The sequence below is a fragment of the Zonotrichia albicollis genome, chromosome 1 (assembly GCF_047830755.1).
Source record: "Zonotrichia albicollis isolate bZonAlb1 chromosome 1, bZonAlb1.hap1, whole genome shotgun sequence".
Classification (NCBI taxonomy): domain Eukaryota; kingdom Metazoa; phylum Chordata; class Aves; order Passeriformes; family Passerellidae; genus Zonotrichia; species Zonotrichia albicollis.
The window spans coordinates 111,041,766-111,057,073 of NC_133819.1; the positions used below are offsets into that span (position 1 = coordinate 111,041,766).

The 15,308-nt window shown below is 35.6% G+C and overlaps 2 protein-coding genes across 2 annotated transcripts in view; one reads left to right on the forward strand and one right to left on the reverse strand.

The window, feature by feature from the left end:
* Window positions 1-931: 931 nt before the first annotated feature.
* Window positions 932-7,647, forward strand: LOC102063348 (transthyretin). Its single transcript, XM_026791088.2, has 4 exons — window positions 932-1,089; window positions 2,762-2,892; window positions 5,455-5,590; window positions 7,284-7,647. Exons 1-4 carry the CDS (start codon window positions 1,021-1,023, stop codon window positions 7,389-7,391), a joined length of 444 nt encoding a protein of 147 aa, XP_026646889.1. The 5' UTR covers window positions 932-1,020; the 3' UTR covers window positions 7,392-7,647.
* Window positions 7,648-8,639: 992 nt separating this feature from the next.
* The window catches only part of B4GALT6 (beta-1,4-galactosyltransferase 6), a 30,501-nt gene continuing 23,832 nt past the window's right edge, over window positions 8,640-15,308 (reverse strand). Inside the window, exons 7-9 of the mRNA XM_005479264.4 lie at window positions 14,408-14,530; window positions 13,487-13,588; window positions 8,640-12,231 (exon numbers count right to left, since the gene is read on the reverse strand). Of these exons, the coding sequence (XP_005479321.1) occupies window positions 12,084-12,231; window positions 13,487-13,588; window positions 14,408-14,530 (373 nt within the window). The 3' untranslated portion in view covers window positions 8,640-12,083. The remainder of the gene's footprint in view (window positions 12,232-13,486; window positions 13,589-14,407; window positions 14,531-15,308) is intronic.

Genomic DNA, 15,308 nt, shown 5'->3' on the forward strand with positions numbered 1-15,308 from the left:
TTACATAACTCTTGTAAGCAGTGCAAATAGTTTCAAAACAGCACTCATCATAAAGTATGGAGATTTCATGGGCTCCTGATATTTCTGGAGCTTGAAAACTGATAGGTTTCATTTGAAGTGTTATGCTAAGCCCTCAAATAGGACTCAAATTTGTTCATATAGATATACTAAAGGAATAAAAACCTAAACAAAGAGAAAAAAACTACTCTTCTTGTAGTCATCCCTCCGATGAGAGGAGAAACCTAGTAAAAGAGTGCGTGTACATATGTCTGAGCAAACATCAGAAAGACAAAGTTGAATTTCAAGCCCCATTTCCCTCAGTTAAACCAGATGCTTCTGGTAGGGGTTGACTTGCAGTTATCTGGGGGAAGTCCTGAGCTTGTACTGAATCAAAGGGACAAGAGACACAACTTAAAATACTGTTAAAATGAGCTTCAGAAGTTGGTGTGTAGGTATCTTGATGCCATGCTGAAAACCAAATGTAATATAGATTTCTTCCTAGGGAATGTGTAAGATAATGAAGTAGCCCACAGATTATCCACCTACATTTGATTAGAGGTGGGGAGGAGAGCGACATGGAAAGAAATCTCTTAATATATGAGCATGGCTGACTCAGTTAAACCAAGCCATAACCATGGAGAATTTCTCACTGAAATTGCTGAGTTGACATAAAATTTGTATTTCTCTCAGGTGTATATAGCAATTATTCCTCAATAAAAAGGGAAAAATAGAAAATAGACATTTCTTTGAAGAAAATTGACACAGCAGTTGAACTAGGCAATGTTTACAAGATTTCCACAGACAAAGTTCTAGAATAGAAAAGACTTATTTTCACAGACAAGGTTCATGTTTGTATGGGTTACTTATTTTCTCATTGTTTACTAAGTAAATAGTATGAATCTACGTGTTGCAAGTCACAGGGGTTTTCTGATAAGTAGCTTCATTTCAGAGGCCTTGATATAAAAACACAGCTCCCACCAATTTCTGCTTGCTGACACAGACTTCCTAGGGGTAGGCAAAATGGCTTTTCATTCTGTATTTCTCGTTTTCTTAGCTGGCCTGGCACTTTGTTCTGAAGCTGCACCATTGGTAAGTGTCTAAGGACTGAAGTCCTTCCACCGATGTAGTCCCAATTATTTGCTTTTATTGTTTTTTCATTATTATTTTGATTTTACGGTATGTACTGACTGTAGTTCTCTGCAATTACTCTTTTCTGGTCCTTCTTTTTCCTTCTCTAGTGATTAGTGAGAGGACTTTATGGGTAGAGAAGTAGCACTTGTCGTTAGACACAGCAACTACATGAAAAGCAACGTAAAACAAGATAGGAAAAACTTGTATTAACTAGACAAAAAACCTTGTCCATTCATAACATAATGAACAAGCTATGTCATGAGGAATTTCATCTCCGGTTGCAAAACCCATGCTAAAGAAATCCATGCCTTCTCTAGACTTCTGCCTTACTGCTCTACTCACTAAAGCTTAATCCCATGTAAGTAAAGAGCAGATCTAAAGTCAGGATTCTTCTTCCAGAGGGCTCATTTATCCCAGGAAAGCAAGCTAAAGACTCAGATGTTTCTGCCTGAAATTCTCCTGCAACAGCCTTGTCTCTCTCTCTCTCATCAACTACTCATTTTTCCTCTCAACTCTCATCCTTGGGAAAATAGTACCTGACTAATGCTGTTGAGGAATTAGGGTTTCATTGAACTCCTGGGGTGCAAAAGTCAGGAAAATCAGAGGTGGCGGTGCAGCTCTTCTTGCCAAGGCCTCATGAGTATCACCAGTGGGGAGCCACTGCACTCCAGAAAGGGAGCATGGGGAATCTGGGCATACAGGCAGTATAGATACATGCTGACATGTTGGTATGACACTAGTCAGGGTTCCTGGCCAGTGGAACATCCCAGATTGTAAGAGGGCATGAAAGAGAGGGCTGTTAATTTTTAACCATCTACACCACAATGAATTTTACAATGATTAAATGGATATCAGTGACTGCTATTTTGAGATCATCCCTGATTAGCACCTTCTACAAAGCTCTATTTTCTCACTCTTCATCTGCAGGATTGGGTAAGGTCAAAGCACTGATTCAATTCTATTTTTGAAAAAGTAAAACATCAGGCCATAATCACTACTTGTGATGGATGCATCTGGATGAAACTATAGCCATCCTGTATTTGATGGAAAGTTTTTCTCTCCTATCCTTGTGTAGCTGCCAGGGTTGACAAATCTGATTCAACATGCTGTCAGGAGAGAGTCCGTATGTGATGCTTATCATGTTTACAGCAGAACTGTAACTCTGTGGCAACAGAGATAGCTCTATGGTGCTGGGTATCAGAGGCTCTCAAATCCAGAAAGCTGTGCTCAAATTGCCAGTCCAATATGCAGGGGAAGAGTTGGTAGATATTTAAACATTGCTACTACCTTTGAGGATGCAATTATTTCCTGTTGAGGCCACAATTTCGTTACAGCTTCATGCTGGAGATGATGTGTACTATGCTGTGCCAAAGAAGAAATAGAAATGTGGTCTCACACCTGCAGTGCCTCCTTGGTGTGCATGGCTACATGCCCAACAGCTCCTGAAACCTTCCTTCCTGGCTCTACCATATCCAGCCCCCAGAAAGCTTCAGATTATGTTTCCTCAGTACACAGCAATATTCTCATGGAAAATATGGTCTCCACTGTAGATCTGGAGAATTATATTCCTTACTGTTTTATGATGAAATGTCATGCTTCTTGCAACATAAAAATTCTCTCTCTATTGCAGGACCATCCTGATGCCAAGCGTCCTCTTTCTGTAAAAGTTGTAGATTCTGTCCGAGGAAGTCCAGCTACAAATGTTGCAGTTAAATTATACAAAGGAACTGCAGATGGATCTTGGGAACTGTTGAATTCACAGTAAGTCACGCTAAAATAATGAGTGAAAGATGAGAAAGGCAATGGGAAGAGGCCAAATAGTTGAAAGAGCAGTTCCACATTCTCTAAAATGAGATGTCTGTTTTGCTCAGAGGAAAGTTAACATACAATTCAATTAACTTGCTGCAGACTGTCTTCTAAATGTACTTCAATTTCAACTACAAAAATGGTTTTATAGTGCTTTATAAATTTTATGAACAGGAGGAAGTATTTTAAGCCATCCTTTAATTCAGTCATCACTTCTCTTTAACTTTGTTGCAAAGGTCTATATTACCTTTTAGTACCCAGCAATGAACGGGTGCATTATTACCAGAAGTATCTCAGATAGACTCTCACATTTTGAAACCAAGATTCTGGTAGAGAATCCTACCTTTATCGGCCATTTTCCATCTTTCTAAGTGGATTTTCATTTCTTACAACACCAGTTTTAAAAAGAAACTGTTTTGAACATATACCACATCATGTTTGCTAGCCTACTTTACTTCAAGATAAAGGACTTAGCCAAAAGAAGAAAATTTGGGGATAGATCTTTCTCACCTTCTCCCCCACAAAGAAGCAATCATGCCTCAAATAATAAAAAATAATCTCCAGATATATATTGTCATGTCTTTTGAAAAACATAATTGTATAATTTAAGATGCAGATGACTTTTTTAATAGCCCTCTATTTTAGTAAATATTAAGACTTAAAAAAATAAAAAGCAATTATTACTTAAAGTATAGCCTGAAATTTAATTGGAAAAATTCTTAGGGGATCCACAGAATGAGCATTCTTTATTCACCAAGCAATATTCCACTTCCACACTAAGCTCCTCATGACAGTTGCAAAGTCTCACCTGAGACATTTCCAGGTATGCTAACAGTCTATTACACTTTTTAAAATAGTGAGAAAGGGCTCTCAAGCTGGCATAGCACATGAACTTCAACAGTGGAATCCTGGACTCAGATATATTTCTATAAATTCCTGCAGAAACTGCTCAAATGCCTCTTTGGTGTCACGGGGCAGTGGGCTGGCACAAGCAACACTGCTGTCATGTGTCCTTGAGAAATACAGGTACACTGAAGGCCACACATACTTGTACAATGTGGGGAAAACAATCTATTCATGTTGTCCTGCTTAAATTGCCTCACTCCCTCAAGTGAGAAGACAATTTCACACATATTCTATCACTGTCAATGTGTGAAATTTTCCAGTAAGGGTGTTCAGTTCACTTATCTTCATTTCTGAGCTTAGAGATTCTATATAAAGATACTCAAAACAGCTGGATGTTGATTGAAGTCTCAAAAACACAGTTAACATTTGAAACAAGGAGCAAAGTAACCTCAAGATAAGGTAAGCAAAAGTCATGCTGATACTAAATCAACCTCTCCAACCTTAATAATTTGTAAATAATTGAATGCTAGCAAGATGTCCTGTAACATATGTCTTCAATCAAAGATGCATTTGGTATTATCTGAAAAAGCTTATTAGAGAAGAGGCCAGTTATCTAGCAATGATCAATCTATGACAAAGGAAAAAAAAGAGACAATTAAACAGATATCGAACTTCTGATAACTGACTATGGAGCATCTTATAAAGTATAAATGGTATTCTAGACTTTCTTTTCTAAGCTACATGAAAAAAGAAATCTTAAGTATTGCACTGTACAACCATATTATTTTTCTCTGCATGCAATTTGAATAAATTATGTTCAGAAAATATTTGGCAGCTAGAACAAAAGTAAGTGGTCTTTACATACCAAAATCAGGCACTGGCAGCTCTGTTATGTTTAAATAACCTACCTAATAAAAAATCTTCTAGTATTACAAAATTTATTTCACAGAGAGGTGTTGCAAAAAGGGACATATCTGAGAGACAGCATTCAATATTGCTTCTGGACCCCAAAATGGGCTGATGTTCAAAGATATATGGCTTCATACCATTGCTAGGGCTTTAGATAACACTGATACTATCTTCAAATCAAACAAAACTGCCTGTTTGTTGAAGCCAATACAAACCACAAGGAATTCCAGGAGATTTCACTGCTAGCTGACCTATGGTCATTTCAAATAGCAGATCTCAAATTTCTAATAGCCAACTGTAAACAATATTTACACTGATGAAACTCAATGAGTTTAAATAAGAAAGAAGACCACAGAAAAATCAGGACAGTTGACCCTGCGTAGTTGCACAGTGAGTGCATCATAGAGCTTGCACGTTGCTTACAGCAGTGGTGAAGTTTTCCCTCTGAGTGGGTTCATTTAATTGAACTGCAACACTCTGCCAAGAGTCTATGAACAATAATGCCAGTTTTTGGCTCCCCCCCAAACCATGCAGAGTTAATGAGATGGCAGGCAGCCATCTGCTGTGGTCACTGTGGAAGTAGCAAATGCCGAGATAAGCTCTGAGGCATCCATAATACAGATGGACATAAGCCATTCCAGATCAATAGAAGTATTCATCCTATTACTTAAGCCACACACCACTCAAGTTCAATTGCTAAAACTGCATCTTTCTCAGGTTTTTAACCAAACTATAAAAGTGTGTTCTTCTACCATTACACAGACAAACCAATGAAAGAGGAGGCCTCTCAGAGCTTACAACGAAAGAACAATTTGTAGCAGGGTTATACAAGCTTGAGTTTGATACAGCCTCTTACTGGAAGAGTATGGGCTTGAATCCCTTCCACCAACACGCTGATGTGAGTATTTCTTTTTTCTTCTACTTCATTTGCAAAGAATAAAGATACTTAATATGTGTGGACTTCAGCTACTAACTGCATAGGTTGAACTTTATTTTCAGTTTAAAATATTTTCACATTAACACTTTAAATCCACAGTCTCAAAGCTTTGTAGGAACACAGTCATGACAGAACCTAGTTACTAGCTTCCCCACAAGTCTCAAAGCTCCTCAGTGCATTATTTATGGAGAGGTTTTCATTCCTTCTACCTCTACTTAAGCCCATGATTGTTTTTGTGATTTTTCTAAGTGTTTGAGGGACAACGAGTGGAGTACTCTGTGAAGTCCCCTGGGAAAAGCATTGATCTGTCTTTTGGACACAACATTTTCTTGGCTACAGACAATGTTCATAATTTAGATTTTTAAAGAAACAAAAGTATGTAATACGTTCTGGAGGCTTGGAGCCCCAGTTTACAACAGAAAACAAAATAAGGTACAACATGCCTCTTTAATTTGCCTAGGACAAATAAACTGGTTAAGAGGAAGGTGTTCCAAACCAGGTACTGCTGAGGGATTTGGGGGCTGTCTGCTTCCCCTCAAAGGCATTAGTGCTTTCCTATGACCTTTCAGTAGCAGCAGCTCTGTATTAGTTGTTTGTTGGACTGTGAGAGACCTGCTTAGCTGTTCCTGATCTCCGTGAAGAAAAGGTGGCTAACGCTTGGATTAAATTCTCTGTCTTCCAACAAATGAAAGATGACATTCTTATACTAGACGATAATGAAGGTTAGAAGGCTAGACAGCCTTGCCTTCTGTGGGAACTGAAATAAAAAAGGGAAGAAGAAAGATTTACAGCATGTAAGTGAATTGACTGTATATCAAGATAATGGTTGACTGGAAATTAATTTAATCTACAGTTCCTTCTTTCTTAAAAATAAGTCTCAGTAGAGAACACATTTTGTGCAGTTCACTGGTTGTTTCATATGCATCTTTTTTATTAATGTTGAAAGGAGCACAAGCTGTGCATCACAGAATGCTATCAAACTGTCTATTTTAACAGCTGACACCTCTCATCTCACAACACAAAGTAACGTATTATGTGGAGTGAGGAATCAAAGGACAGGATGTGCTGGTCAGGGAGATTTTAATAGGGCTGTGGTAAATCATTCATATGTAAGGTTATTATCATGCTGTGGCCAGATAACTAATGCAGTCTTTCTCTAACTACTAGATTTTGAATCAGAACTAAAGACACTCATTGTTTTATACTCTGGCCTAATGATAGCTAGTGCAGCACTGTTTAATTCTGTTCCTTGAAGTAGAGAACATAGTACGAGTAACAAAAGCATTCCAATACTTGAAAGAATGGGCAAATAGGCTAGCTTTTTTTTTTTTTTAAATAAAGAAAATTACTGGGGTTCATAGAAGACCTTCATAAGGAAACAAGAAAGTCTTGCTGTTTATGAGTACCAACAAGGAAATGCCAATCTGGATAATAAATAAATTGAATAAAGTCTTAAATAATGTGACATTTATACCTTTAATAAAGGGTATTTAACCAGTGGATAAACTGTGTGTTACAAGCAGTCACACTTCAGAGTGAGATTATTTCTGAAGTCTTATGTGAAATTACATACAATGATCACAATGGTTCCATCTAGGCTTTTATCTAGAGATCACTTCTCATTTTGTCTCATATTAGTTTTTCCTTTTTCCAGGTGGTATTCACAGCTAATGATGCTGGTAATCGGCGTTACAAGATTGCTGTTGTGCTCACTCCCTTCTCTTACTCAACCACAGCAGTAGTTAGCGAGCCAGTGGAATAAAAGCTGACATTGAGCACGAAAATTCAGTTGTATAAATTAAAATTTCCAAAAATGATAAGAACTTGGTATCTGAATGTATCAACAGCTTCAGATTTCATAGTAAATCACTAACAGTAAGTTTTTTATTCACTTTGTTAACTTTAGGAAGAAAGTGTATTGACTTTGTTTTCAAATAGTCTTCTGAATTGAAGTATTCTGCATTTCTGTATTGCCAGTATTGCCCTTCTGAATAAAAGTCTAGGATTTGAAAAAAACACATTAACCTCAGAAAAAAAATGTATTGAAATCTCATTATGGGGACTCGGAGAATAAAGCAGTCTTCCATGAAGCTGATAAACTAAATTCTTCTTGCAAAGGAATTGAACAAAACACATCTGTGAAAGGTGTCTCATGAAAAGCAAGCAGACAGAAAATACAGTCCACCACTACCATCTCCTATGTTTTATTAATGAAGCTCACAACAGATGAAGTCACATGGGATTACTCACTCAGGGCCTCACATAATTATCAAGATAAACTCACCTCTCAATTCTGATTTTGGAGACATAGAAGTGAAAGCAGGTAAAGGTGACAGAATAGCAGAACAGCATTTACAGATGCTAAGCAGACTACAGATACTTAAAATGCCTTCTTTCCTGTTTTCCAATATATCATAACTCGTAACATTTTCAAGAACAGACCAGAGGCCTGTGTTTCAGAAAAGTATATCACTTGAAGAAGTTTATTCATGTATTTGCAGAAAATTCTGCAAATACTTTCCCAAGTTAAAGTGCTCCCCAGAATTACTTGCATACCTCAAACCATCAGACATTTTCATAATAGCTGTAAAATGCAAACAAAATTAAGCATAACTGATGAATCCTGAGAAAATCAGTTTCCTATTTAATGCCAGAAGAAATATGGATGAATCCTTCTATTCCCATTCTAGTAATTCCTATATATAGGGTAGAACCATTAGGGGATTCAACAGAAGAACAACCCTGTCTTGGAAAAGTATGCAAAAAGGTTAAGTCACTTAAACTAATAAAGCCCAAAGCTGAAAGCCTGTAAATACAAAGAAAGGGAAAATGCCCTGCCTGCCTAAGGCCTGATCCCATCACAGCCTAACCTGATGAATTTGGACAGGTGTGTCCTTTCTTTTTGCTGTTGCTTTGGGGTACTGAGCACTAAAAAAACTAGCATTTTGTCTAGAAACAAACCACAAAGATAATATCTTTTCCACAGAATCTCAGAAAAAACAAACCAACACAATCTTTAGAACATTATATTTCATAAAAGACAATGATAAAAAAGTACAAACATTTTCATGAACAACAAAAAAACCCAAAACTATGATAGTACACAGGAAATTCCCAGCATTTGTTTCAGTGCATTTTTTCATTGAGCCTATCTTACATACCTCTACAAATAAAATAATCTTAAGTACACTTCCGCTTGCTGATATGCAATGGATCGTTTTAATTTTTTTTAACAGCTGGCTCATTAGTAACCCACTACAACAATTAGTAAACATAACAATAGAAAAATAGAGTGGCAAGATCCAAGAAAAAGGACATTTTGCACTTGCTTTTCAACACACTGCCTATTTGCAAAATGGACTTTATATTTTATTCTCCTACTTAAATTTGAAATATAGAAAATGGGCTTGAGAGTATCTTAGCATATTAACCAGATTCTACTTTTAATAGTTCTGTAATGTTTTTACTTGCGAATTTGCAAGACCTTCAGAATCTTGTAAAATACTTCCTCCTTCTTCTCCCTCCATATTCACTCCTTGAACACATCCCTTATTTGCCTTGTCAGCAATTCAAAAGCCTATGTGATTGGCTTCTCTCTACATTTTACAAGAACCATGAAATTATCAAAAGGAATGTGCACAACTCTTAGTTCTGCATTGTATTTATTTGGTTTGAAGGCACTGTCTATGTTAAAATTCACTACAGAAGAGTACTGAGTTCAGACAGGTAGTATACAAACACTATTTTGATGTAACTTTAGATGGCAACTTCTAAAACTTCTCAACAAAGTGATAAAAGGTTTTTAGAGAAGAGTGTTGGTCAACAATTCATAATTTAACATCCATCATTTTGGGGCACCAAAATGCAAAATTTTTAAGAACTCAGCTATATGTCACAATCCATTTACATACTGGTTTAATTCACATTTTTCTAGGACCGTACATGATCAATCACTTAAAGCTGTAAAGTTATATTAGTTCAGCCACAGCATATATGTAATATAGTATGCATATATGTAAGTATATATACATATATATGAATTAGATTGCATTAAATTGCACATAAATTTCACAGAATACCTAAGAAATGGGAACAAAAGCATGCTTCAGAAAACAGTACAGACCTACAATACCAAAGGATGTTTCATAACTGTAGATGTGAAATTGTAGGTGCACCTGTACTGAAAACCAGAAATCACTTCAAAATTACATGAGGGATTTAAAAATTTATTCAACTGTTCTTAAAGAACTGTATTAATCTGCCATGAAATAAGACTAATATTATTTTGAAGATATAATTTTTTTCATACAGTGTATTATCTCAGCTTTCTCCATATGGTTCAGAATGTTCTATACACCCAGTTATAGAAAAATCTATCAGGAGGTGAGCAAATCTCTTAAGCATGCTTTTGAAGGATGTTTTCTTCACTTTATGCTTTTAGTTATTCTCATTGTATTACATCATTCCTAAAGCATATTAGATTAACTGGTAGATATTAAGGTAATTCCTGTATGGTATAAAATATCTCTTACAATTGTTCTCAACTACTAAATTAAATAATAATATTTCTACTAAATATTTGGGATGCTTACAGCTAAGCTCATAACGTTACTGAAGGATGGCTAAGGGCAAAATTTGCTGCTGGGATGCCAAAGAAATAAAAGGTGTTTATGGCAAACAAAATATAAAAAGCACCACACCATCTGTGGCAGCAATTTAAGGTACCAACATATAATAATGACTTAAAGTTAGGATTCTTTGTCAACACTCTTACAGAACACTCTATGGATAAACAATCCTTATTATATATACTGCTTTCCATTCTTTATGGGAGCAGAAGTCAGTCTTTGGTTCCTAAAGAGTTGAGTAACTGTGACAAACAAAACCGTTTAATATATCTTGGTCACTATATTCGCATTAACATAGAAAATAAATGACCTGGTCCTTTTCCTTTGTATTAACAAGGGATGTAAAAAAATATTAGTAAAGATAATAACGCTTAGCAGTGGGATACTTTTAGGTAGCATAACATTACAAACAAAGAGAAAATAAGAAGATAAGGAAAGAGGCTAGTTACTCATACATTTAACACCACAAAAATAGAGAAACAGACAGGACCAATCCTTAGCGGGACTGTGCAACCTCAATCTCATTGACAGTCATTGACTTGAGGATCCTCAGTGCATCATAGAAGCACTCAGCACTCTACCAGGATAGGCCCTTAAATAGCTATATTTAATAATATATTATGAGTGGAATTATAAAAAGCACTTGAGATTGGCCTGCTTTCTGTTCCACTTATGTCATCACCATCCTCATCAGCAGAACAGCACGACCAACACTGTGCTTCTGAGAATCCCACAATGCAAGCATTTCGACTATCAGAATTATGTTTTATTATTCTCTTAAAAATCTAACTTTAATATTCTTCCAATGAAGACACATTTTTGGCTCTTCTGATTTTGGAGGAATAAAAGTGCTGTTTACTAGAATTTAAAAAAAAACAACAACAACAAAAAAAAAAGAGAACAATACCAAAATACTGTACGCACCCAGACACATCGTTTTAGGCATTAAAATCCCTGACATTGACACTAGTGGCACACTTGGATACAGTTAAGAGTTCCTGTAGATCATAATATGCAACAACTGCAAGATTTTCTGTAATACACATGCAATATGCATATAAATACGATTCAGATGGCAGGCAGGGTATCATAAAATTTTGCTGGCAATAAATAAAATCAAAAGCTTTCTTTCTAGCAGGTTCATATAAGAATTTGATTTTTCTAAATAGATATGCAGAAGGCCTAGAGCTCAAAACTAGTATAACAGTTTACAGTCATAGCTGGCCAACAATTAATATTTCCTTCATTTCACATAAGGTATAACCTTTTTATAAGCATACTTACATTTTACACTTGTTCTTTCATGCTAATAAAAACATTCCTATAGAATTCAAACAAGAACACACTCAAATACATACTGAAGCATAAAATATTGAACAATTGAAAAGCAATGTACACACATTAATTTACATCACATATTTACAAAACACATTTTAAAAAGAAACAAAAGCATTCATTTAAATATGAGGAGGGGCAGTTTAGTATAAAAAATTCCTGGAAGAGGCCTCTGTCCTCGCTTCCAGAGAAGCTACAAGTCTGTTTCTGCAGTTTATATAGTTGAGTAGTTAAGATAGAGAGTGTGAAGAATGAAGGCTTGAACAGTAGTCTCATGCTGTAAACATCTGAGTGGTAGCTGCTGGCTCTTCTTTCAGACCAAAACATACAGTACATACAATCACTTCTCATCCCAAATATGCATCATCAGTTGGCCAAAAAACTCTAATTCTAAGCTGTTGTTTGTTGGTTTTGTTTTGTTTTACAGTGTTTATCAGTAGCTTCCAGTGTTAAAAGTTTATTCTGGTAGGATTCTTGCCATTCCACTTCCATCAATAGTCTCTAACAGGAGCAAGTTCTGGTAGGAGATTAACAGTTATATTTTTATACAATCTACTGACAAGTATTTTAGGAGTATATACTAAATTGTTCAGCCCATCAATATACTGACGTTCTCTGGAATACCTCAGAAGTTTGTATCTGCAGAAGGAGTTGGAAGAAGAAAAATGAGAAAAATTTGCAAGAAACAATTCAGCTGATGCTAGACATGATACTGTGACAGTCATTTAATTTTCAAGTATACCTTAAATTCTGAAACTATTTTTCAGACCCTTGAAATTGACAAGTAACCTACCTTAGGTTTAAAACAAGCTTTTAAAGTTTTTAATACAATTAGATTTTATGGTCACATATACAAGTTAACATTAGGACTAAATAACACAGGAAGCATTCAATACATAAGCTTCTCATGGTTCCTAACAAAACAGATTTTTAAAGATTATTCAATTTCTTCATGTTTTTTTGCTATAAAATTCAACTAACGAGTTCAGCGAAGATTTAGGAATCTTCACTATTCTTCATTACACATTTAATGTCTGAAATTATTTTCATTTCACTCTTGAGACTCCTGTATTTGCAAACATCTAAATCTGAGGTGATTGAACAAAAAGTTCTCCTCCCCCCAATTATCCATATACACATTTTCATGTCCTATAACTGATTTACTCATCTCTACTGTGCATGCCTATAATTTTATTCATAATTCAAAACTATGAATAAAAGAGAAAAAATATGCTCTCAGAAAAAGATGACAGAATTGAACAGTATTTCTAGTTGCCTGAAAACACTTATCATAAATCCTTTATTTTGTGTTTCACCTTCTAAATTTTATGTGTAGTTCATCTGTTGCATTCTGGTTTCTATTCCATTCCAGGGCAGCCTGAACCTACTGGTCAGTTTAAGTGTTTTGTATCTTTGTAGCAAAAGAAAGGAACCCCAAAAGAAAAGGTTTAAATCAACATATGCAGGAAATGAGAAGAGCTGTATCTCAAAAAAATAATGAAATATGAGGGAAGAAACCAATCCTTGAGGACTTTAAAAGTCATTTTTCATGCAGGAGTCCTTTGCCCTAGTGGCACTGCTTCCTTTAGCAAAATATCCAAAATAGCCAACTAATGGAGCCCTGCCAGCACTAATGCCCAAACTATTATGGAACAACAACATTATGGATCAAAGGTTATGATGATAATATCTTCTGACATGCAAATTTAGTCTCCCTCATAGTTAAATTAAAAAATATCTGAACAGCAAACATAATGTATTTAAGAAAATACAAATTATAGCACCAAAGAGGAAATAACACTGATAAGAACTGACTGCTTATTCATATGTGTGGATGCAAAAAAAAAATTTTACATCTTTAGCTGTAGTATTAGATTATTTCTGTTTTTCTTACCGTCCTAAAAACTGGACTTCTCCTCTGTGATGATGAGGAATGGATTTGTACTTCCCTAAATCCCCTTCTGGTCTTGTTACATTGTATCCAGCATAGTGAACCCTGCAGTATAACACATAAACGTTTGTAAAAACATCTTCTTACAACTTGTCATACAAGTTAAAGTGGAAAATGCACATCAAATATTTTAAGGCTAAGTCTTTATGTTCACTGATATTCCCTTCCTAAAAAAACACGCAACACACCGAACCCAACAACTAAAAAAGCTGGCAAAACAAAGTGCAAAATAATAATAATTTCATATTTAATATTTCCTGCTTGTTCCAGCATAAAAACACTAAAAAAGTAAAAAACAAACTTGCCCTTTAAAAGATATCACTTTATATATAAAACTCTAAAAAAACCTCTTTATCTATAAAATTCTTTCTCTAAACAACTGATGCAGACACTTCCAACGACTCAGTTAGAGTACTTTAGACTCATTCACTGTGAGCAGTTGGCAATGCCATGAGCAGGGTTGTCTGTTGTCCACTCTGGGATTATCAATATACTCACAAATTAACCTCTCTCTCAAGCACTGCCCCTAAGACATGAAACTCATGCTTACACTACATGTCTGTGGATGGTATTTCATAACGTTAGCAGTTAAGAGTGATGCAATGTACTTATTATGGTTACCTGTTGTTATATCTGTTGTTACAAGATCTAGCTCTTAAGAACCTGCTAGTTGTCCCCAGGCCAAGGAAAAAGAACATCATACTTATTCCGTCAAATGGTATATTCTGATATTTCTGAAGCAAACTCTGTAGAATTTCTCCATTTAAAACAAATTACAAAAATATAACAAGTGACAGGACAAAAAGCACCTAATTGGTCTCAAAGGTTGGATGGCACAGAAAGACCTGAGCACGCAAACCTCACCTGTTCCAAAGATCATCATCTTCTCCACCCCATCCCCAAAAGGCATTTGGAAAACCATTGATCTTCTTGAATTGTTCCACTGTGAGGCCACTTACACCACCAAAGAACTCATTGTATGGAAGGCTGGAAACAAAAGACAAATTCTATACTGTTAGCTGAACTTTGATAGGTAGGCCTCTCTTTGAACAATACCTTTCCAAAAAGCAAGAGCCCCAAGCTAGGACATGACCAGAGGCTGAATGTATTCACCAAGGGAAACTGGCTATGGAGTGCCCGCATTAAGTAGCATACAGCAAGCTGAACAAAAGGTTTGCAGTAGTGTCTGATTTGCATAAAAGGTGCTCCTAAACTGTAGCTGCTATTAGTATCACACATATGAAACAAAAATATACTGGGAATTTCAGATGGCTAATTTTGACCCACAGTTGAAGTGTTAAGTGAAGCCCTCAACCTATTTATGTTGACACTATTCAACTGAAAAACCCCTCTTTAATCTACTGAAAAATTGCAAATCAGTAAGGCATCAATTAAATAATTTTAATTTATGACTATATTCTACAGAACTGTTAAAACTTAAGAGAAACAGTTTAACAGTACCTATTAAACAGTGAATGGCATGCTGATTTAAAAAAATAATTTTCCAGTTTTTAAAAGATAAACTTTCAAATCAAAAGGATCTACAGGCTTTCCTGTCAGTATTTGCTAACACATATAATTAAGCAATAAGCAGTTGGCCAACATGAACAGCCTATCCATAAAACATACTATGCCCCAGACAATGTGATTTCCAGTCCTCCAAACACTGTCAAATCTAAAAAAAAATTAAAACATTTAAGTATCTATATTTACTTCCATCAATATTAACTTGCATCCTTAACCCAGAAGCTGCTACAGTAAAGTA